This window comes from Heterodontus francisci, chromosome 27, assembly GCF_036365525.1.
Source record: "Heterodontus francisci isolate sHetFra1 chromosome 27, sHetFra1.hap1, whole genome shotgun sequence".
Classification (NCBI taxonomy): Eukaryota; Metazoa; Chordata; class Chondrichthyes; order Heterodontiformes; family Heterodontidae; genus Heterodontus; species Heterodontus francisci.
Genome location: NC_090397.1, coordinates 22738321 through 22762857, shown reverse-complemented (window position 1 = coordinate 22762857; position 24537 = coordinate 22738321). Strand labels below are relative to the sequence as shown.

Sequence of the window (24537 nt, the reverse complement as noted above, 5' to 3'; positions counted from 1 at the left end):
AGGAAAAGGATTTGGGGTGATTTTATTGACAGTAAATGAAATTATCCAGCCAATGTGATACTAATATTAAGTACATGAAGATCATCAAATACGTGGGTACATCTCAAAAATCAATTAATTCTAAGTCAAAACAAGGATTCTACCTTTGCCTAGATTATTGGTGAGTCCGCAATTGGAATATTGTTTGTAGGTCCTGCATTATCCAAAGGATATTGATGCATTGGGCATTTCAAAGAGTAGTGATATGAGTGATTGAATAGTGACAAGAGCTATGATTGGGGTGGGGGCAGGCTGTGAAGGTGGTCATACAGTGACTAGGGAGAGAGGATAGCTCAATTCAAGGGAGACTCAAGGTTTCTTTGTGAGCCTTGGGGGAGGACTCTTGTGCCCCACCCCCACATCCCCCGCCCTCACAAAAAGACTTACAAAATTAACTTTAAACTTACCTTCTGGGGCTCTTTTTACCCAGGATCCAGCGCCTGGCAGGGTAACCAACACTGCTCCTCCCACAACCCTGTGCTCAAGCCTCTGGTTAATATTGCACATCAGATGACATCATCAGACATAATCTGCATATTTAAATAAGGACTCCCCCTCTTTCTTGCGGGTTTCCTGCTCAAGGGGGGACAGAGCAGGTAGGGAGTAGGATCGGTGGGGGTAGCTGACACCCATCTTTTACCTGCCCCTCCACCAGGTGGAGGCTGTAGAAACTGGGACTGGTGAAACTGATCAGGGTTGAATAATGTAGAGCGAATAGTTGACTAACATTCCGGAATTTTACCTTGACTGTTAGGCAGACATGTCTTGTGATTTTCAATTGTGGTTTTAGAAACCTCCTTTAGGGGAGTAAATAGAGTTGATGACATGTTACATTGTCTGTGAAAGAAACAGGTGCGATGTGCCAAATGACCTCAATTTTCACATGCTCTAAGCTCCAGCCTCGCTCATGGAAGCATTGTGAATTTATAATTTCCAAGAGCAGCTGTCTCATTGGTTACACAGAGACTGTCAATTTACTCCCAATTCATGTTGGCAGAACTTGCATTTTTACAGCATCTTTCACAACCTCAGACATCCTGAGGCACTTTACAGCCAATTAAATATTTATTTGAAGTATCGTAATAGTTGTAGAAAACGCAGTAGCCAATTTCCACTCAGCAAAGCCCCACAACCAACAATGTGGTAATGACCAGATAATCTGTTTTTGTGGTGTTAATTGAGGGATAAATATTGGCCAGGACACAGGGAATAACTCCCCTGCTCGTCTTCAAAAGAGGGGCATGGAATCTTTTACATCCACCTCGTAGGACAGACAGGACTGCAGTTCAATGTCCATTCCAAAAGATGACACCTCCAACAGTGCAGCACTCCCTCAGTACTGCACTGGAGCATCAGCCTGGATTATGGGCTCAAGTCTCTAGAGTGGAACATAAACCCACAACCTTCTGATTCAGAGGTGAGAATGTAATTACTGAGCCACAGCCGATACCAGTGATAGCACTCTTGCCTTTGAAAAGATTTTCACTCTCTAATGAAGGCATTTTGCTGTGGCCTTTTATCACTAGGAATTGAATTGATGCTGTGCAGTAGAGCATGGCCACCTGACCCGAACCCGACAACGTGTCAGGTTCGGGTTGGGTCTCTCTTCCGGGTCCAGCATTCGGGCTTGGGTCGGGTTGGGCCGGGCCGGGCCGGATACAGTGCTGCCTTTTGCTCAGGCAGGGAAAGGGAAGTAAGCTTCAAAATTTGAACAGCAGGGCGTCAAGGCGGGAAACGTGCATCCGCACACCACACTAGTCTGCTTCCATCTGCATGATTCTGCAGGAATAGCCTGCTGCCGGAACGGAGGATCACAATATTTGGACAAGGTAGAGCACAACCTCTTTGATATAATTAATTTCATTCCGGTAGTCGGGTCGGGTGTGGGAAAAAGTCGAAGGACTCGGGCCCGGGTCGGGTTCGAGTTTGATGTGGTCAGGTCGGGCCCGGGTCGGGTTTCAATTGCATACCCGAGCAGGCCTTTACCGTGCAGTCTTTTTACTTAAAGGTGGCAGAGAGAGGAGACTTTTACATCCTTATTCTGGACTGCATCCAAACACAAGGTCTGTACAAAGTGTCACCCAATCCCACTGATTGTTTAAGGGGAAATTTTCTACTTAAAGTGCTTTACCCATGAGTAGCGCACATCAGGAAATTGCATGTGCTCCGTCATAGTTTTCTGTGTATAATATGGAAATTTATTGGTTGCATGTCCAAGGTTTCTTGATCAAGTACCCAGGTGGCAAGTCTCCATGCTGAAAGCCCACACATAGAAAATAAAGCCTTTATAATTTTGATTTAGTGCCTTTGAACATATTTGGAGGTGGGCTAATCAACCTGCCAAAGGCTTTTCTTCAGGTCAGTATAGCAGCATGTATAGGTAATGGTGTGCAATGTTGTGTATATTATTAATGTAACATAAATAGCTTATAATTATTGAAATTAGGCATACTGTTTATGTTTAAGCTAATGCAAACAGTGCATTTTGCAGAAGGGAAAAGGAAGAGTCTAGAAGTCGGGGTCATAGTCTCAGGATAAGGGGTCAGACATTTAAGACTGAGATGAGGAGACATTTCTTCACTCATAAGGTTGGGAATTCTCTGTCTCAGTGGACTGTGGATACTCAGACATTGAGTTGTATTCAAGACAGAGATTGATAAATTCTTGGACATTAAGGGAATGAGGGGATACGGGGATTGGGTGGGAAAGTGGAGTTGATGTAAAAGTTCAGCCATGATCTTGTTGATGGCAGAGCAGGCTCAAGGGGCTGTCTAACCTACTCCTATTTCTGTTTCTTATGATTGTGATGTTGTATCAAATCTTCCAATCAGATAGTTATGGTGGGGAGTTCCAAGCTTTCCTGTCACCCCAGCTTACCTCCTCTTGTTTGGAGGTGAACTTTGCTAGATTTAAGAGAGTATCATTTGATGCAGTACATAGATATATGTCTGTCTTAGACAGAGTATTTAGCTCAAATAAAAACAGAAAATGCTGGAAATACTCAGCAGGTCTGACAGCATCTGGGGAGAAAGAAAGAGTTAACGTTTCAGGTCGATGACCTTTCATTAGAACCCTGATGAAAGGATGAGGAAAGGTCATCAACCTGAAACGTTAACTCTCTCTCTTCACAGATCCTGCCAGACCTGCTGAGTATTTGCAGCATTTTCTGTTTTTATTTCAGATTTCCAGCATCTGCTGTATTTTGCTTTTGTAATAGCTTGTTCTGCTTCAAACGCACAGTCTGTTGGATCATGCTGGTGTAACATAAGCAGCAAATGGTCTGTAAATCAGACCTTCCCATCCTCTGAGTGAAGGATGTTGGATGAAGTTAAGTAACTCCAACGATCCAACAATGGATGGAAGAGAACAGAACAATATAGATGGTGCTTTAGCTGGCATCCAGACTTGTGCTTCCTTTGGGGTGAAGATTCACCAGTGTTCACTGCAGTGTCATTTGAGGGAATGGCCTTGACCTGTATTACTGAAGACCACCACCTAGCAAGTCAAGGAACAGTGTATCAGTCCACAACTAGAGTCCACAACCAACCAAGAATCGTGGATTACAGGGACAAATAGGAAGGCCAGCTTGAAAATAGCACAACCAACTAGAAATTTTAAAGATATTACTCAAGGTGGATCCTGCTATATCAAGAAGGAAACTTTCAAACCTTGGTCTCAGGGTGCAGTTTAGCTCACCAGGAGTGCATTTCAGGAATTCAGGTATGCAGTCTACCCCCTCCAATGGTTTTCTCTCTATTAATGCCCACTCCCAGAAGACAAGGCTATGTGTCAGGAAAATGAAATTGTAAAATTATCCCTTGATCATATGATTAAACCAGTGCTCTGTAAAGCAGATGCTGTAGTAATAAAGGTAGAGTAAGTTTTATTAAGAAATCTCCCTTAAAAAAATGATTTTCTTGAACAGTGTGTGCGTACTGTCAGTTATATATACATATATATTGAATCTTTCAATGAAAGAACAATGCAATATCTAGAAAACGTAATTGATCCATGGCCCTGCAATTTATACCACTGTTTAGGGACATGGAAGCTTTTCCATCAGATTTACTTCTGACTTATTTATTTACACTATCATGTTTCAGTCTGATTAAATAATTATTCATTTTTTTAAATCTTAAAAGCCAAGAAAAGCGAAAATCTCGATTGCACGCAGAATCCAACTTAAGGTAAGAACTTGATACAATTACTACGATTGCAATATAAATTCATTTTAAAGTCATTCTATTCAGCATAGAAAGTAATATCCCACCCAAAAGAATACTTCTCACTATCCATTTGAATTCCTAACATGACAGACGTTGCATCAGTCAGTTGGCATTTAAACTGCAACAGCACTCAACATTGTCAATAAAAATTCCAGAAGCTTTTAATTCCACTGTTATAATATGAGGTGACTCCAATGTTGGTGCACATGAATTATCACTACATTACTTAATCTAACTGTAAAACAATCACCTTGCAGGCAATGGATGAAAGCCAGGTTAGGTTATAGTTCCATTAATAGATAAAAGTCACATTTACAGAACATAAACAGTTTGTTCACACACAATGAACCCATCTCTATAAATATCTGACTATAGAGTGCACAACAGTCTGTGTCCAAATGTAACAAGCCAGAAAACTTGCAAAAGCAGACCAACAGCTCCAAAAAAGTTGATGAAACATATCAACTAAAGACAGCATGAAACTGGGATTGGTAGCGCCTGTTTTTGAGTGCTGTGGGTGCTGTTTAGGTATCAAAATGGCATGCTTGACAGCGTGCACACATTTGGGGTGAGAAATGCCAGACGTTATATTGGTGAAGGTGGTTATGTGCACAGTGAACGACCATCGGAAGTAGGCACAGCAGGCAGATGATGACTTCAATCAGCATGCAACACTGATTCAATGCCAGTGCTGCCATTTTGGAGCTCAATGCTCGAGTTAATGCCCTCTCTTAACCTCAGACTGCTGAACACATATTCAGCAGCAGGAAGAACTAGTGCTATTTACAGGGACCATTAACTGTTTACAGATTACTTGCTGGTTGATTTTTATTTTGAGCTGTTGCTTTGATTCTACATGTGTTTGGTGATTATTATAGTTGTTTAAAGCTGCAAAGGTCTACAGGCAGGTGCTCAAGGAGTTTTTGCTGACTTCAAGGCTTCTGCACAAACCACTTGCTCCCAGACATGGGTGTACTCGTAGCCATTCCCTTCAGAATACAGCATACTTTTGGTGAATGAACAAAGGCCACACAAAGCAAGACAAGCTGCTGGTAGAAGGAGGATAAGCAAAGGGAGGAGAGCTCACAGCAGGAGGCCATATTTTCCCAGGGAGTTCAGGGAGCAATTCTCCTACCCGTACCTCAGTGGGGAACAATGTGTAAGATGTCTGTGCTTCAATAAAGATGTCCTCACTGAAATCTGCCACCTGCTGCAGCCACAACTGCAACCTCAGAGCAGTGGGGACCGCTTTGTCAGTGGCTGTGAAGGTGACTGTAGACATGAACTTTTATGCATTTGGTTCCTTTCAGGCTGGAGCAGATGATATTTGCAACATCTTATAGTTTGTCGTCCACTGTTGTGTAAGGAATGTCACTGTGGTTCTCTATTCATTGAGAGCTAACTAGATTTCAGTCTCTCTTGCCAGAGAGCAGCAGGTGGAGTGAGCATGTGGCTTTGTTCGGATTGTAGCTTCCCCATGGTGTAGTGTGCCATTTACTGCATGCACATTGTTTTGCACATGTCTCATATCAACTCTTTCTCATACCAGAACTGGAAAGGATTTTACACCCTCAACATCCAGCTGCTGTGTAAGCATAAGCAGTGTATAATGCAGACCAATGGCCAATATTGCCTGGCAGCAGTAATTACGCCTTCATTCTGTGGCAGTCTGCTGTGACATCTGCATTTGAGCCATTACAGCAAACCAAAGGGCTACTTCTGGGCAACAAGTGCTATCCCCTGGCCACATGGCTAATGATTCCAGTGCATGTGCATCATGTAGACAATGAAAACCATCTGTCACATGAAATGTGATAGAGCAGATCATTGAGGAGGACCCAGTAGTACTTGGCAGAGTGTGTGTCAAGATTCATGTGAGTCTGCTGCAGGCTGTATAATTTGTCCATCATGAGGGGACAGCCCTTGCCATCAGCTATATGGTGAGCAGCTCAGGAGCATGAGGAGGAGGAACATGAGGAGGAGAAGGAAGAGAGGAAGCAACCTGCACAGCCCCTTCCTGGCAGAGCTGTCCATGAAGAACTCATCTGAGCATGATATCAGCAATCACAATCTGCTGTCCTCTCTCAGGATGACAAGCAGTCGTCCTCCCACACTTGTCAATCTTTGTTGTTGCCTGTCAGCCATCCAGCCCAGACTGCTGCTGCTGCCCATGTTGAGATGGCGTAGTCCAAAGCCAGGCCTTCTAAGGCCATAACTGCTTGAGGTCATCCTCCAAGGCCATCTACAACTTCTCCCACTGAAAGGCAAGAGCCTTCCAACAGCCACGCTGAAGCCCCTGGGTCCCACTGTGTAGTAGCACTAGGAAGGCAAAGGCACCAGGAAGACTGGCACCGAAGAAATGCACAAGGGTAATTAGTTGATGTTTGCATGCAATATGGCTTGCTTTGATTTAGAAATTTTGTTTGGAATGTTTACTTTATGGTAGCTTTTATTTTTGCACTGTGGCCAAGTGGACAGTGTGATGGTCAGTGACAGAGGGAAGGGTTGGGGCTATTGGTGATTGGGAATTGGGGTTGCATTTACTCTTACCACTATTGGATGAGTCGATCATGGACAGGGCAGCCAGAAAGGGGCTGGCTAAGTTGCCTCCCCCCTTTCTCCTCCTCCCCTGCTTTCTCCAGCTTCTTCTCCACCTCCAGCTGGCAGCAAGGGCTGTGCCATCATGATGGTGAGGTTGTGCAGTATGTAGCAGACCACCATGAATCTCAATACATGCTCTGTTGAGTACTGCAGGGCTCCTTCAGAGCAGTCAAGGAGGCAAAAGCATTGTTTAAGCACCCTAATGGTCTGCTCTATCACATTTCCTGTGGCAGTATGGGTTTTGTTGTATGCCTGCTGCCCACGTGTGTGCAACAGAGTCATGATTCATGTTGTCAAAGGGTAGCCTTTGTTATACAGTAGCCAGCCTCTGGTTTGCTGCACTGGTTCAAATGCAAATGGCACAGTGGACTGCCACAGAATGAAGGCGTCATGACTGCTGCCAGGATACTGGGCATTGACCTGCATGACTCACTTCGTATGGTCACACGCCATCGGACTTTGAGGCAATGGAATCATTTTCGGTTGCGGTACATCTCAGAGTTGACATGAGGTGCCTGAAAAGCAGTATGCATACGGCCAATGGCACTCTGCACCATGGGAATCCTGGAATCCTCATGAAACTGTGTTCTTGCTCCACCTGCTTCTCTCTGGCAAGAGAGAATGAAATGTATTCAGCTCTCTTGGATTAAAGAGTCTCAGTACACTCCTCTAGTGGATGGCAAACTGAAGGCTCTTGCATATATCATCAGTTCCAGCCTGGAACAAGCCCGATGCATAAAAGCTCGTAGCAACAGTCACCTTCACAGCCACTGACAATGGCATCCTTGCCCTTCTCTGAGTTGGCAGATTTCAGTGAGGACATCCTTATTGAAGTGTAGACATCTGACACACTGTTCCATGTTCTTGTTCAGATTGGAAAATGGTTCCCTGAACACCCTGGGCGGATATGACGTCCTGATGAGAACTCTTCTCTCCCTCCTCCTCCCTTTACCAGCAGCTTGTCCTTCTCTGCGTGGCCTCTGCTCATTTGCCCTCTCATGCTGTGGTCCAAGTGGAATGCTCACTATGGCACCCATGTCTGGAAGCAAGGGGTATGGGCAAAATCCTTGAAGTCAGGGCAGCAAAGCTCTTCAGCATGTGCCACACCACTCACTGTAGAATTCAGCAACTTTAAGAAACTTTAGTAACTAAACACTTTTACAATCGCAACAACCACCAGTGGAAATTAATCAGCAACTAACTTGAAAGTAGTTGATGCCCTTTAAATAGCTGCTGAAAGCATGTTCAAATGTGCAAGGTTATGAGAGGACATTGACTGGAGCTTTGGGCTCCAAAATAGCAATGCTGACATAAACCAGCTGATTGACATCAAAATCTGCCTACTCTGCATACTTCTGGCAGATGTTCTCTGCATGCGCACTAATGCCCTCGCCAAAATGGTGTTTGGCAAGGGTTGCACCAGAAGTGTGTGCATGTGCCACGGGCGTCATTTTGAAGCTAAAACAACATTCATAGCACTTTGCATTTTGTACTTTACGCTGTTGGTATACTCAACATCCATTCATCAGTATTAGAGGAAAAGAAACATGAGTGTATGAAAGCCTGAAGGGGGAATCCAAAGGTTGAAATCACAAAATTGGTGAATTAATTTTAGGTGGTTCAATGATGTGCTCTGCAGAAAAAAACGGTCTTTCTCAATCAATAGATTTTGAATTTTAAATAATGGAAAAATATAGAGATTTTCAAATTTTGGTACAGACCAACCATCACATATCCAAAATTCACCTCAACAAGTTACTTCAACCTCTACCAATTCACAAAGTCTCTCTATCCCCTTCAGAGTCAATTCAGAAAGACACTGCACCCCATCCAATTCTCCACCCTTTCACCAAGAAAGACTAGGCTTCAAGCTTCCCAGTGTTTTTTCTCCTCCAATTTGTTTGTTTGGTTGTCTTCTTCCACTCTCCCCCGTCAATCTGGTCCTGTTTCCTTCCCATAGCATTATGCTGGCACTCTTTGTCCTGTATCAGTTAATGTAGGCAAGCAATTTCCTTTCCCACTCCACTCAGTTAAATGCTGATACTCTCATAGAGTCATAGACTCATTTACAGCATAGAAGGAAGCTATTCGGCCCATTGAATCCATGCTGGCTCTCCGCGGAGCAATCCAGTCAGTTCCACTCCCCCACTCAAACCCCGTAGCACTGCAAGTTTATTTCCTTCAAATACCCATCCAATTTTCTTTTGGAATCATTGAATCTCTCTGCTTCCACCACCCTCATGGGCAGCAGGTTCCAAGTCATTACCACTCATTGCGTAAAAAAGTTCTTCCTCACATTCCCCCTGCATCTCATGCCCAAAACCTTCAATCTGTGTCCCCTAGTCCTTGCACCAGCAGTTAATGGGAACAGTTTTTCCTTGTCTAACTTATCTAAATCTGTCATAATCCTGCACACCTCTAACAAATCTCCTCTCAATATCCTCTGCTGTAAGGAGAAAACCCCCAACTTTTCCAACCTAACATTGTAACTAAAATTCCCCCATCTCTGGAACCATTCTGGTAAATTCCCTCTCCACCCTTTCAAGGGCCCTCATGTCCTTTCTAAAGAGTGGGGACCTGAACTGGACACAATACTCTAGTTGGGGCTTAACCAGAGCTTTATAAAGGTGCATCATAACTTCACTGCTTTTGTCCTCAAGACCTCTATTTAGGAAGCCCATCATTCCATATGCTTTGCTAACCACTCTCTCAATATGTCCTGCCACCTTCAAAGATCAATGCACTTGCACTCCCACTGTTTCTGCACACTCTGTAGAACTGCGCCGTTAAATCCATACTGCCTCACCCTATATCTTCAGCCAAAATGCATCGCCTCACACTTGTCTGCATTAAATTCCATCTGCCACTAGTCTGTCCATTCTGATAGTCTATCCATATCCTGTTGCAGGCAGTTTGTATCATCCTCCCTGTTTGGCACTCCTCCAAGTTAGCTATCATCGGCAAATTTTAAAATTCTCTCTATATTGCAAGATCCAAATCATTTATATATAGCAAAGAAAGCAGTGGTCCTAGTACTGACCCTTGGGAAATACCACTGTCTACCATCCTCCAGTCCAAAAAACAACTATTTACCACGACTCACTATTTCCTGTCCTTTAGCCAATTTTTTTATCCAATTGGACACTGACCCTCCTATTCCATGAACCACATTTTCTTAACCAGCCTTTTATGTGGTACTTTATCAAATGCTTTCTTAAAATTAAATAGACAACATCCATCGCATTCCCTTCATCAACCTTCTGTGTTACTTCACCAAAAAATTTAATTAGATTAGTATGCCTTTTACAAATCTGTGCAGGCTATCCTTAATTAACTCAAACCTTTCTAAGTGCCTGCAGATTTTTTTCCCCTGATTATTGTTTCTAAAACCATACCCACCACTGATGTTAAACTAACTGGCCTGTAGTTGCTAGAACAGTCCTTATAGCCTTTCTTGAATAAGGGTGTCACATTTGCCACTCTCTAATCCTCTGGCACCTCCCCCATATCTAGGTAAATTTGGAAGATTATGGCAAGCCCTTCCACTATCTCCACTCCCACTTCCTTTAGCAACCTGGGATGCAAGCCATCTGGACTAGGTGACTTATCTACCCTAAGCATAGCCAGCCTTTCCAGTACCTCCTCCCTCTCAATTTTTACCCTATCCATTAACTGTACTCTCTCCACTTCTAGCAATATTTTGTCAGATTCCTCTTCCTTTGTAAACACCAATACTACTTATTAAGTATTCGAGCCTTGTCCTGTGCCTCTAGACATATATTACCCTCTTTGTCCCGAATAGACCTCACTTCACCTCTCACTACCCTCTTACTATTTACATGCCAGTAGGTCTTTGAGTTCCCTTTTATGTTGACTGCCATTCTATTCCTATATTCTCTCTTTGCCAGTCTTATTCTCCTCTTCACCTCCCCTCTCAACTAATTGTATTTGGCCTGATTCTCACTTGAAGAATTCACCTGACATGCAGCATACACCCTCTTTTTTTAAATTTTCATCATTAATGTTCACCCTCGTCAACCAAGGAGCCCTGCTTTTGGTTCCCGTACCTTTTTCCCTTGTTGGAATGTACTTAGCCTTTACCTGAAACATCTCTTCCTTAAAGATAACCCATTGTTCTGTTACAGTTTTTCCTGTCAGTATTTGGGTCCATTTTATCCTGGCGAGATCCCTTCTCATCGCATTGAAATTAGCCCCTCTTTCAATCGAGCTGTTCTATGTTATATCATTCCTTGCTTTTCTGCATTACGAGTCTAAACCTTATGATACAATGAAAACTCTTACCCAAGTGCTCTCTCACAGACACTTTGTCCACTTGGCCCACCTCATTTCTCAGCACCAGATCCAACAATGCCTCTTTTCTAGTTAGGCTGAGAACATACTGGTCAAGGAAGTTCTCCTGAACACAATCCAGAACACAAATTCCTCTCCTTTCCCTTTACTCTAACATTATCCCAATCGATATTTGGGTAATTAAAATCTCCCAATATCACCACTCTATGGTTCGTGCACATCTCTGTGATTTTCCTGCAAATTTGCTCCTCTATCTCTCTCATAATATCTGGAAACCAATAGAGTACCCTTAGGAGTGTGATCATACCCTTTTTACTTCTCAACTCTAACCAAATGGATTCTGTCCTTGGCCCCTCAAGGACATCCCCTCTTTCCAACACTAAAATGCCTTCCTTAATCAGTACTGTCACCCTACCTCCCTTTTATCCTTCTCTATATTTTCTGAACACTTTATATCCTTGCATATTAGGCACCCAGCCCTCACCATTTTTAAGCTATGCTTCCGTTTTTACCAGTACATAATATTCCCATATTACTATTTGTGCTTGTAGCTCACCAGCCTTATTCACATTTTGTGCATTTACATGCGTACATTGTAATCCTGTCTTTGCATCCCTCGTAGCCCTTCTCAGTCTGCTCCTATCTAATATAGAACTACTCCCTTATCTAGTACTGTTCAACACTCTCACATTATGCTCCTTCCTCTCCCAATTCACCTTTACTTCCCTCTGTCTGGGTGGAATGAGAGTTAAAACCGTGTGGTACATACAGCATGTCGCTCTGATACTGCCTGTTTATGACTGTTTAATGCTGGGAACTTGAGATGCTCACCCAACTCAAGTGGACACCTTATGAAGATAGGCATATTGGGGACCCCCCTGCTCCGATATGACTTCAAGACAGTTTTAATGGCCCATAGGCTGGCAGATCTGCCATGGGCACTCTGACCAGCAAAACTTGTGGTGGCAGAAGTGAAAACTCAAAGTGGTAAGTACAAAACTTATCTTTGTGGGTCAAGAGTAACAAGAGTGCTTCTTCAGGGCCATATAAGGAAGGTTTGTGCATCTGTCATCCTGGACTGCCCCCATTTTCCACCTGCAAAGCCTTCCTGAATCCCCTGAGTGCTGATGGCAGGGTGACAGCCGTCCAGCTTCCTCTTTTTACCCATTGCTGAAGGTGTGGGCAGTTGCCAGATATGCTAATGACATCTGACTGTTACAATGGATCAGGCCTGAGTGACTTCCAGGTTGGTGCCTTTCCCCTGCTTTCCACCTGGGAGTTAAAATCCTCACACAAGCTTCTTCCCCCTCAAAGCACAGCTTCCTGCCACATTCTCTCTTCCCTTCAATATCATCCATTTATCCTTTTCCACCATTGCCATCCATTTATCACCCTTTCAATGTCATTGGTTGACCCCTTCCCCATCACTCTCCCAGCAGGAGAGATGCGCATGACCAGGGAAGAGGGTAAATGAGGTGATTTCCCATTGTCTTCCTGAGAGCAGAACAGGAATTGAACCTGCACTGTTGATATTGTTCTGAACCACACACTAGCCATCTATGCTATCCTGTCTCCCTCACTATTATCCACTTCCTCATTATTCCAACCACTCTCCTTTTCAGTACCATCCATTCCTCCTCTTTTCCTTCCAATTCCCCCTCCTGTCCCATCCATTTTGCCCCTTGTCATGCATTCTGCCCCTCCTCCCTTAGGATGCATTCTGCCTTGCTCCTCTTGTCATACATTCTGCACTCACCCCTTCCCATGCCAGGCTTTCCAACAAACCCCACCCACCACCTTACCATTTATCTCCCTTTCCTCTCCTCCTCTTGTCTCCCTCCTCTCACCCCTCTCCACTCATCACTTCCCCTCCTCTTGGTATCCACGACCCTCCACCCACATCTACCGGAATACGGTGACTAATGCACCAGATAAGTGCAATGCTCCTCTCAACATGGCCCCTGTGATAATGACTGGGAGGCCACTTCTGAAAACTGGAGGCAGGATCTCCCATCCTCACCAGAGATAGTAGTCTTCAGTACGCAGAGATGACTGTATTAGCTTTTCATGACAATAGTACTGGTAGAGTACATTATTTGAAAATTATTGGATCTGTCCCCAAATAATTGGCTGAATTGGTAAATTTAGTGTTATATATTGACCATGTTAAATTTATAATGGACTTTGCAACCACTGTTAATGGTCCTCAAAGTGGCCTTAATTCTGACCTGCCATTTACCTCCTGGGTAAGTCAGATAAAACTTCCCAATGTCTTTAAGGAACAAATTTCCATAGAGAAGACAAAAATCCTAATATTAAAAACTAGTATGTTAAACTTTGGAAGTTCAGAAGGTTTTCTCAACATGTTCAATTGTATTTTATGTGTAGAGTTTGATGCTTGCAAATGCAGGCAAGCAATTGGAAAAAGAAAAGAATGAAAGAGATACAGAGAAAAATCGTATGCTTAAAGAGTGTGTGCCACAATTTAACACATCAAGCCTTTCAATGCAGGAACTCCAGGTAAACTATGAATTATTTCAGTCAATGCTACAATTAATACAAGCTGTAAAATTTGAATAGAATGGGAATCTTCAGCAGTCAGTCAGTTATTCTGCAACCATCTAAGAATAAACAGCTTGCAGGTATTGTGGAACTTGGAACTTATTGAATTTAGAAAACATAATTTTAGACTTTTCTAACAATACTGCCCACTTTAGTGCCTGCCCAATTTTCTGCTGTCATTTCCAGTGGGCATTGAAAATACCTGCTCTAAAATGGGTGGTTGTATTTAAATGGGACATTTAAATTTAAATTGAATGGGAAATAAAGTTGCAGGGCTATGTGGATAGAGCAGGGGAATGGGACTGATTGGATTGCTCTACAGAGACCTGGCATGGACTCAATGGGCCGAATGGCTTCCTTCTGTGCTGTAATGACTCTATGATGACTTCATATGTTCTAATTTCAAAATTTTCGGATGATACAAAACTTGCAAGTATTGTGAACTGTGAAGAGGATTGCATAGAACTTCAAAAGGACATAGACAGGTAAGGACATAGACAAGTTGGTGGAATGGATGAAATTTAATGCAGAGAAGTGTGAAGTGACTCATTTTGGTAGAAAGAATACAGAGAGATAATAAAAAAATAAAGGGTACAATTCTAAAGGGGGTGCAGGAGCAGAGGGGCCTGCATGTACATGTGCATAAGTCGTTGAAGGTGGCAGGACAAGTTGAGAGAGTGGTTAATAAAGTATACAGCATCCTGGCTTTGTCAATAGAGGCATAGATTACAAAAGGAAGGAAGATGTGTTAAATTTGTATAAAACACTGGTTTGAACTCAGCTGGAGTATTGTGTCCAGTTCCGGGCACCACTCTTTAGGAAGGATGTGAAGGCGTTAGAGAGGGTGCAGAAAAGATTCCTAAGAATGGTTCCAGGGATGAGGAACTTCAGTTATCTGAATAGATTGAAGAAGATGGAACTGTTTTTCTTAGAGAAGAGAAAGTTGAGAGGAGATTTGATAGAGGAATTCAAAATCATGAAGGGTCTGGACAGAGTGGATAGGGAGAAACTGTTGCCATTGGTGGAAGGATTGAAAACCAGTGGACACAGATTTAAGGTGATTGTCAAAAGAAGCAATGACAACATGAGGAAAATCTTTTTTTATGCAGCGAGTGGTTAGGATCTGGAATGCACTGCCAGAGAGTGTGGTTGAGGCAGGTTCAATCGAGGCATTCAAGAGGGAATTTGATTATTATCTGAAAAGGAAGAATGTGCAGGGCTACGGGGTAAAGTCGACAGAGTGGCACTAGGTGAATTGCTCCTTCAGAGAACCAGCACAGCGCACAGACATGATGGCCCAAATATTTTATAGATTTAACAAATCATCATTTTGCCATCATTTCTGGATTGTTTTGTTTACTTTGCTCCTGCTGACTAATTGACCACCTGCCATTCTGCCACTTGATTCCCTCTTCATCATGATATAATTCCAGACGAGACATCAATTGGATTCCCAATGGGGATTCTGTCTACATTTGTTTTGCAAGAGAAGATCTGGGAGGTCAGACTGCACTGGAGACAACCCCACCCGCTCACCATACCCCCATACCTGAGGATACAGGCAGACACTGCCAACCACATTTGTTCAAGGAGTGTCAGCAGCAGCCTGAAGATGATGAGAGTCATAGAGTCATAGAGAGATACAGCACTCTGAAACAGGCCCTTCGGCCCACCGAGTCTGTGCCGACCAACAACCACCCATTTATACTAATCCAGAAAAACTCTTTTCTTGTTGCAAGGCACATTCAACTTACACTGATACGGGAGATCTTCTCTTGACTACCACATCTGGCCACCATGGAATAGTCCTTGCACATCTCCCCAGCATCTCTTCCCACCATAAAATATGACTTCATCTACAAAGCGTACCCTGCTATGCGTTGAACATCACCAAGTTCCCATTCATGCCACCTCATCAAAACCATTACCAAACCTTGCCAACAGCACAATAACTTTAACGTAACCATAATTTTAATCAAAATCAAAAGTGTGTGTCTACTGCTTCTTACAACTATACTTCCCTGTGCAGTGTGAGCTCTTAATCCTAATCAGGTACTCTTCATAGGTGCTATCTGAGTGGCAGGAGTGAATGAGTTGGCTAACTACGGCATGTGTTAGTTTTTGTGACTCTAGTGCCCTCATCTTAAGGAAACTAAGTCCTTCGATGGAGCTGCCAAAGGCTACAAATCTTGTGCTGTTACATGAACTGCCTGACCCTGCCTTCTTTCATTTACCTCCTCAGGGTTCAGTGGCAATGCATGCATATTCCACTATCCTGAGAGACTGTACCATCATCTGAATGCATTCCTCCCAATATAGGACACTGGCTTTGCATGGCCAGTGATGTACAGGACACTAGACTTAATGATAACAATGAGATCAGTAAAACCTGTGAAATATTTGTCTGTATCTCAGCTCCATTCATTTGGACGTGGGAGGCAATAGTCTCTCCAATCTGCCACCAGGTTCTATAGAGCAGTATGAGTATCCACAGAGGAAACATTGACGCTCTTAGGACCACTGCAGATCTACCTGGAACTGTCACATGCTCCATGGCGGACGATTGAGACGTTATCCATTAGAAGATCACAGGTGATAATATTGGGCTACTCTGGTTGCACAGGTTCACAAGTGCCTGCACACTTGATTGATTTTCTGCAAATATCCTTCTTTCGAAGGTAGGATCCATAAGATCTTCAGGCTGTTCAGCTGAAGTGTGACATCTTATGACATCTGAGCAGTAGTATTTTCCTCCTCATGTTCCACTCACAGTTACTCCTGCTTGTAGCTGCTTGTATTTTACCTAATACACTCCCCTCTGTCTCACTGTCTAATTTAGGCACCCCCCACACCCCACCATTCTCCCCCCGCACCCCGCCCCCCCCCCCCCCCACCACTTTCCCCCGGTGGTTATCTTTGGGTTATAGCGATGAAGTTCTGGCAGAGTTCTTCTTCCTCCTCTGCTTTCTTTTTCTCCAGTATATCGAGAAGAAAGAAATAAAAGAGGTTACAATTGGTTGCTAAGGAGAAGGATTCACGTGTCATTTTCAGTAGAAGTGGCATGAAGGTTTCGAGATCTAGATTGCTGAAAGATTGTATGAAGTAGAATAAGATAAAAAGGAAAGTTAAGTGTCATGATGAATCTGCAGTTGACATCTACCATTCTATTTTCCCATCTTCAACTACTTCTGTGGTTTCCCAGCCCAGAAATTCCACTGCTTCTCCTCATATGGGTTAAAGAGCAGAGGTTAGGCCATTCATCACCTGTCACCAACTTTTTTCTGCTACTGTGGACTGAATTCTTCATGAAACAGAATTTGAGAATGACCTCTGATTGCCATGAAATGTAGTAAAGCCATGGTGCCAGTGTGAAGACTATAATGGGAGTGATAACAGGTGCATAAATCAAACAATTACCTGCCACGTAAGCCTTTGGATGGGGGGTGGGGAGGGGGAAGAACATGTAAAGGTGTGAGTTTAGGATATTTGCAAGTGTAAATAAGGGTTGTTAAGGGTCCCTTGCTACTTTGTGGAGATGGATGATAAATTGTTCAGAAAATTTAGCACACTGTGAGAGGAAAGTGATTTCAAGTTGCAACATGCTTAAATGCATTTTTGGAAGGTGTGCATCGCTCCTCTTACCTTGCCAGACCTAGTGAGTTTGTCAGACTTTAACAGCATTGCACTGTTGTGCGTGGGGTCATTGAGTTGGCATTGAATGTCCTGGCTACTTCCTGCTGCCCCTGCAGTCCTGTTTACCTTGTGGATGACTTTGCAGAGTTCCTTCCTCCCTCTTCTGACTGACTTTATGAGAAGTACAGACCTAAACAACATTTGAAAACTTTCAGAACTAGTGAAAATCAGGTTTCTGATGTGTTACAGACCTTTAATCTCAGAGCAGGGAAGTTATGATGGATCTGTACAAAACATTAGTTCAGCCACAGCTGGAATATTGTGCACAGTTCTGGTTGCCACACTATAGGAAGGATGTGATTGCACTGGAGTGGGTGCAGAGGAGATTCACCAGGATGTTGCCTGGGCTGGAGCATTTCAGCTATGAAGAGAGACTGGATAGGCTAGGGTTGTTTTCCTTGGAGCAGAGAAGGCTGAGGGGGGACCTGATTGAGGTATACAAAATTATGAGGGGCATAGATAGGGTAGATAGGAAGAAACTTTTTCCCTTAGCAGAGGTGTCAATAACCAGGGGGCATAGACTTAAGGTAAGGGGCAGAAGGTTTAGAGGGGATTTGAGGAATTTTTTTTTCACCCAGAAGGTGGTTGAAGTCTGCAATACACTGCCTGAAGGGGTGGTAAGGCAGGAACCCTCACAACATTTAAGAAGCATTTAGATGAGCATTTGAAATGCCATAGCAAACAAGGCTACAGGCCAAGTACTGGAAAATGGGATTAGAATAGATAGGCTTGATGGCTGGCATGGACATGGTGGGCTGAAGGGCCTGTTTCTGTGCTGTATAACTCTATGACTCTATAACCTGCAAGTTTAATATTTAGTATATAATTCTTAGAATCAGAATCACTAATAGTGGGCTATATCCAAAATATTTAAGCTATCTTTGACTTTAAAATGTTGATTAGCTTACCGCGCATTTCCAGCACCATCAATTTTTATTGTGAAATTTGACTGACAATTTGAGAGGCAGTGCATACTTGAGAACTTATTTGCATGGTAGAAAATTCTCTATATCCAATATAGTGCATTTTATTTTCTGGGATGTGGTTCACTCAGGGACCTATCAGGATGATCTCCAAATTTCTAGCATGACTGGGACCTCTACCCGATGAAATGATATAGCTGTGTGGTTTGCAAGAGATTCAACATTTTACCAAAAATAGATATTAAATATTTCAGCTGGAACTCTGTTAGGTTTGTAGTAGAAACAATACAATTAGAGCATAGGGGGAGATGGTGGCAGAGTGGTATTTTCACTGGACTAGTAATCTAGAGGCCCAGGCTAATTCCCTGGGGGCATAGGTTCAAATCCCACCACGGCAGCTGGTGGAGTTTAAATTCTATTAATTGATTTTAGTTGCAGAATAAGGGGGCGCACATTTAAAACTGAGATGCGAAGGAATTTCTTCTCTCAGAGGGTGGTGAATCTCTGGAATTCTCTCCCTCAGAGAGTTGTGGAGGCTAGATCACTAAATGTATTTAAGGAGGAGGTGGATAGATTTTTGAAATCTCGGGGAGTCAAGGGTTATGCGGAGCAGGCCTGAAGGAGGAGTTGAGGCCTGGGACAGATCAGCCATGATCTTATTGAATGGCAGGCAGGCTTGAGGGGCTAAATGGCCTACTCCAGCTCCTATGTCTTATGTTTATATGCTTCCAAGCCCTAATACTTCAGCTGCTGATCATCTATACTCATGTGGAATGTGGGTGGTGATGTGCACTAGTGATCTGTACTTGGAGTTCTTTGTTTTCCATTTTTATAAATAACTTTGACATAGTCACAAGAGAAAGTGAGTTGCAATTTGCTAATAATACCAAATTAAGAGTTATGGAAAACTATGAACAAAAATAAATGAGATTGTCGGAGCACAAAACAAGTCAACAGAGCAGGCAGAGGCTGTTCAATCCAAAAAGCTTGAAGTCGTGCATCTTGGGAAGAAACGTGAGGAAATAATTCCCTAAATGGTAAGTTTTTAAACATGATAGAACAAAAACAGCTAAGGTTGTAGAAACAAAAATCTTTAACGGGGGGACAGCAGGTAGAAAAAGGCCTAAAAAGGCAATTGCTATTTTGGGCTTTATGTGTAGGGCATTGAAATTGAAGGAATGAAGTTGACTTTGTGCAAGTCACCAATGACAGCACGGTTGAAGTATTATGCCAAGTTTTAGGGACCCCATTATAGGAAGGGTATTGGAACCATGAAAGGAGTACAACAAAACTTTACTCGAATAAGGACGGGAATAAGCGATTATAACTATGGAGAAAGACTTAAAAGATTGAGGCTTTTCACAATGGAACTGAATGAATCAAGAGAAGTTTAACAAAGTTTCCAAAATTATGAAAGAGTTTAAGAACATAACCAGTGAAAAATTGGTGAATTGGTAAGAAAGAGACATAGACTGAGGATTTTCACTAGAAGAATGAGGAGTGGAGTGTAGCAAGTTATACTGAAGTAATTTTAATGATATACTGTTGTTATGAAAGTGCTTCTATGTTTTTAAATTTTTTTTGAGAACTCCTATCTTAGAATTATGGACATTGGTTCATTTGGGAAAATGAAAAGATACCATGGATGTGTTTTTTTAGAGGGTCACTGAGAGGTCTTATTTGAAAACAAACCTGTACTGGATGTCACATGCCTTAAGCTCAATAAACAACAGAAACCTTGGTGACTTGGGGGAGATGTTTACTAAGAAGTGACATGTCAAGATTTATGGTGGTCAGGAGGTTTCGCCTTTGGGATATTGTTTTGGTTCACTTGGGGTGTGGACTGTGTTGGAAGCAGTTGGGTTTGTAGCCTGCTGAAAAATACCCAGCTCCTTTTTCTTTACCGCTGTGGAAAAACCATGTGAATCCAAGGTGTGAGAGCTAAAACCCCTGATGCTGCATTTCTCCTGAGGTGCTCCTGGAAGGCCTGCCAGATTAAGTCTCGATACTGCCCGAAAAGACTGCCTCAGAAAAGATCCCAGTGACCCATCTACGTGTATTCTGATTCAGACTGTATGCTATTTTTGGGACACAACATATCTCATCCCTTTTCTTCAAGAATTAACAAGTATTTGGCCAAAGTATTCTTTTATGTCTTTCTTTTTGTAAAAGATCTCTGCAGAGAGAATTTTTTTGTATTTTTTTCTTTAACCAGTGTATGTGTGAGTGTGTGTGCATTGGGTATTTCAAAAGGGGCCTTTCATATTTTAGTCTGTGTGTTAATGCTTTGCTTCTTTACTGGATAAATCTTGCTTTATAATAAAACTGATAATTCTTTTTGTTTAATCAAGAAACCTGGTTGATATATTTTATTCTAGGATAGAGAATAGAGGGTATGATTGACCGTATCGGTAACTGAGTAAACATTTAAATATATGTTGTGACCTGTGGAGAAGTGGAATGAGAAAAGACAGTGCACGCCTCCCGCTTTAGTCGTAACATATAATTGGAGGCTCTGTGCGGGATAATCCAAAACTGATGATATGCTATTGTAAGTGGGGTAATAATAATTGAAAAGAGAAAGGAAAAACCAGGTTTCTTGTGCATTACAGTAACTACAATTTCAAAGAGAGCAAGCAAAGCAGCAGGAAAGAGAAAGAGAAAGAGAAGGAAAGGAATTTGAATGTAAAAACCTGGAACGAAGACAAAGGGGTGGACTTAACTCCAGTGAGGAAAGAACTGACCCCAGCTCAGGACCCAGTGGAGAGCTTTTTAAATTTGTGCAAGCCCTCCCTAAGTTTAAGAAAAGGGACATAGAGGCGTTTTTCATTTCTTTTGAAAAGATAGCTGAACAGATGAAGTGGCTGAAGGAAAGCTGGACACTGCTTATGCAAAGCAGGTTGATGGGCAGAGCTCATGAAGTTTATGCCGTGCTTTCTGAAGAGGCTTCTGCAGATTATGAGATTGGAAAAAAGGCTATTCTCGCTTTTATGAGTTAGTCCCTGAAAGTTTGGAACCTCCGGAGACTTCTATATAGAATTTGAGAGGGTAAAGCAAATTAATTTTGATCGTTGGATAGGGGCACTAAAGGTAGAGGCCACCTATGAGGCCCTTAGGGAAATAATTCTCCAGGAAGAATTTAAAAATTCACTCCCTCCGTTACTAAGGACCCATGAAGAGAACCAGAAGGTTTCAATAGCCAGTCAGGCAGCTGAGATCACTGATGATTACGAACTTGTTTAAAGCCCAAACCCTTTGACTGTCATCCCTACAAACCTGAGAAGGATAGAAGGTGGGAGGGTGAAAGGAAGGCAAGTAGCTGGGGACAAGAAGGGACAGCTGGGAACGCCTCGGGATCTCCTCTTCAGGCCAGAAAGTAAGATGCTGAGGGTGGAAGTGAGGTCCACAAGCCTAAGTGTTTCCAATGCCACAAGGTGGGACACCTTCGTGCAGAATGCTGGAAGCTGCGGGGCAAACCCATGGGACAAGGCCAATGTAGAGAAAGGGACCCTAACCAAGAGCATGACAGATCAGGCTGTAGCTCTGACTGCAGCTGTAAGGCCAAATATAAAACCTGCTGTGAGTGCGGGGAACGTGAACAAGATACCTGAGAGTTAATCAGCAGGTCTGGCAGCATCTGTGGAAAGAGAAGCAGAGTTAACGTTTCGGGTCAGTGACCCTTCTTCGGAACTGACAAATATTAGAAAAGTCACAGATTATAAGCAAGTGAAGTGGGGGTGGGGCAAGAGATAACAAAGGAGAACAAACTTGCACTTGCTGCTGTTCAATATTCAGTGTATTTACACCTAATCTGTACTAATGCTTTGTCTTTCAACACACCATTAACATATTGTTTGCCTTTGCTCCGTGACCTTTTGGTCAGCTATGTGGCCTGGTCCAATCTACACCTTCTCCTTTGTTATCTCTTGCCCCACCCCCACCTCACTTGCTTATAATCTTTGACTTTTCTAATATTTGTCAGTTCCGAAGAAGGGTCACTGACCCGAAACGTTAACTCTGCTTCTCTTTCCACAGATGCTGCCAGATCTGCTGAGTGATTCCAGCATTTCTTGTTTCTATTTCAGATTTCCAGCATCCGCAGTATTTTGCTTTTATTTTACCTGAGAGTTAATCTTGTCAAAAGGAAAAGTAACTCCTCATCCCTCAAGTCAGGCAGGTAAACTTACAGTTATTGTCAGGCATGCCCCCCACCTGCCAAGAATGAGGAAAATTAATTTTGCCACATGAACATTGATTTTGGACTGTTGTTGGTGAAGAAAGAACTTGCTTTAAAAAACAATTGGAGACTTTGGCTGGAGAGAGCCAGTAGCATATCAACAGACAGTACCTCAAAGGACAAAGAGGCTATTCCCTGCTCCAATTTAATCCACAATGGACTTCTGATTACCAGACATTGAAGGTGGAAAGGCTAGCATTCCAGGTTAACTGCTAAGATGGCCAAATATATGAACAGACATGGTCGGACTGGTTTGGGCCAACTTACTGTTGGACTTTTTTGAATTTGAAATGAGAAAACTGTTTGCTCCTTGACTGGAAAAGACCTCTCTCCTGTTTGCTCTCATCTTGCTCCCACCAGCTTCGGAAACCACTGAAGACATATGAACCCTAAGAGAGAAAAGTCTCCTCTAGTGAACAAGGTTTAAGAAGAATACTGGGCCCCAGCAAAAAGCAAGACTACTTACAGAAGGACTACAGTGAGCTCAAAGCACAGTAAACAAGAAACTCTTCTGATATTGCCTCAAACCTCTCCATTTTATTTTTCTTCTGCTCTTTTATGTCCCTATTTGCATGTGTGTATTGTATGTGTATGCTAGCATGGACGCGTCGTGTATCTGTAGGCATTAACCGAATTAAAGTTTAAGTTTAAGGTTTAATAAATTTCACTTTTCTTCTTTAAACCTAAGAAAGCCTGATAATGCTCATTTCTTTGCCTTATAATTGGAAAGTGGTGAACAAGGATTCACCAAAGGGGGAGCTTAAAACACAGTGTGTTTAAAATTAAAACCGTGTTACAAAAAGACCAGATGAAGACAGTAAAAGACCCCTAGATACCTTTCTCACCTGATCGTAACATTATACTCAGGGATACAGGGGCCACCCGAACTCTTTTGCTGGGGAAAGGCAAACATTTCCACCAGAGAACGCACTGAATGCCAAATTTTAGTGAATGCTATCGACGGTGAGTATATATCCGTACCTTGTACTGGGTGCACCTGAAGTGTGACCTAATGTCTGGAATGGTAACCAGAGGAGTTGTCCATAGTTTGCCGGTAGACGGAGTTGACCTACTCCTGGGGAATGATTTGGCCGGAGCGAAGGTAGTAGCTTCTCCAGTAGTCACAGAAAGACCAAGTGAAGTTAAAGAGACAGAACAGTTTCAGGAAAAGGTTCCAGGAATTTTTCCTTCATGTATAGTGACCTGAGAAATGGCTAAACAATTTCCAATGTTGGAGGTAAAATTGGCACCACAGACAGATAGCCAAATATCTGAAACTTCCTTTGGGAATTTGGATAATCCAAAGCAAATGTTTAGTAAGTCTTCTCTGAAAAAAAGCTCAGGAGGCCGATCCAGAGTCAAATAAAGTGGCACAGTTGGCTCTAACTGAAGCTGAAGCAAAGAGAGTTCCGGAAGGCTACTATCTTAAAAATGGGATTCTGATGAGGACTGCAGATGAAGAATGGACAGTTGTTCACCAGATAGTGGGAACGCTCAAGTATTATGGAAATATTAAGGATAGACCATGAAATTCCTATGGCGGGATTGTGGGGATCTGAAAGACCCAATCACGTATAGGTTTACATTTTTACTGGCCAGGTCTTTCCAAGGACGTGGTGCAGTTTTGTAAAACATGCCATACGTGCCAGATTGTTGGAAAACCGTAACCTGCCATAAAACTGGCATCTCTAATTCCCATACCAGTTTTTGGGGAACCATTTAGTGGGGTGTAAGTAGACTGTGCAGGACCTTTACCGAAAACAAAAACAGGACACCAGTATATACTCACTATTATGGATAGGGCTACTCAGTTCTCAGAGGCCATCCTCTTGAAAACACCTCCTGCTAAGGTAGTGGGAGAGAGGTTAACTCAGTTCTTCACTAGATATGGATTACCGATTGAGATTCAATCGGATCAAGGTTCCAATTTTATGTCTAAAAATTT

At 42.7% G+C, this 24537-nt stretch overlaps 1 protein-coding gene across 1 annotated transcript in view; it reads left to right on the top strand.

Annotated features, from left to right (window-relative positions):
• Positions 1-24537, top strand: part of LOC137384923 (troponin I, slow skeletal muscle-like) — a 39872-nt gene that overhangs the window by 5197 nt on the left and 10138 nt on the right. Inside the window, exons 2-3 of the mRNA XM_068059632.1 lie at positions 4182-4226; positions 13566-13697. Coding sequence (XP_067915733.1) covers positions 4182-4226; positions 13566-13697 — 177 coding nt within the window. The remainder of the gene's footprint in view (positions 1-4181; positions 4227-13565; positions 13698-24537) is intronic.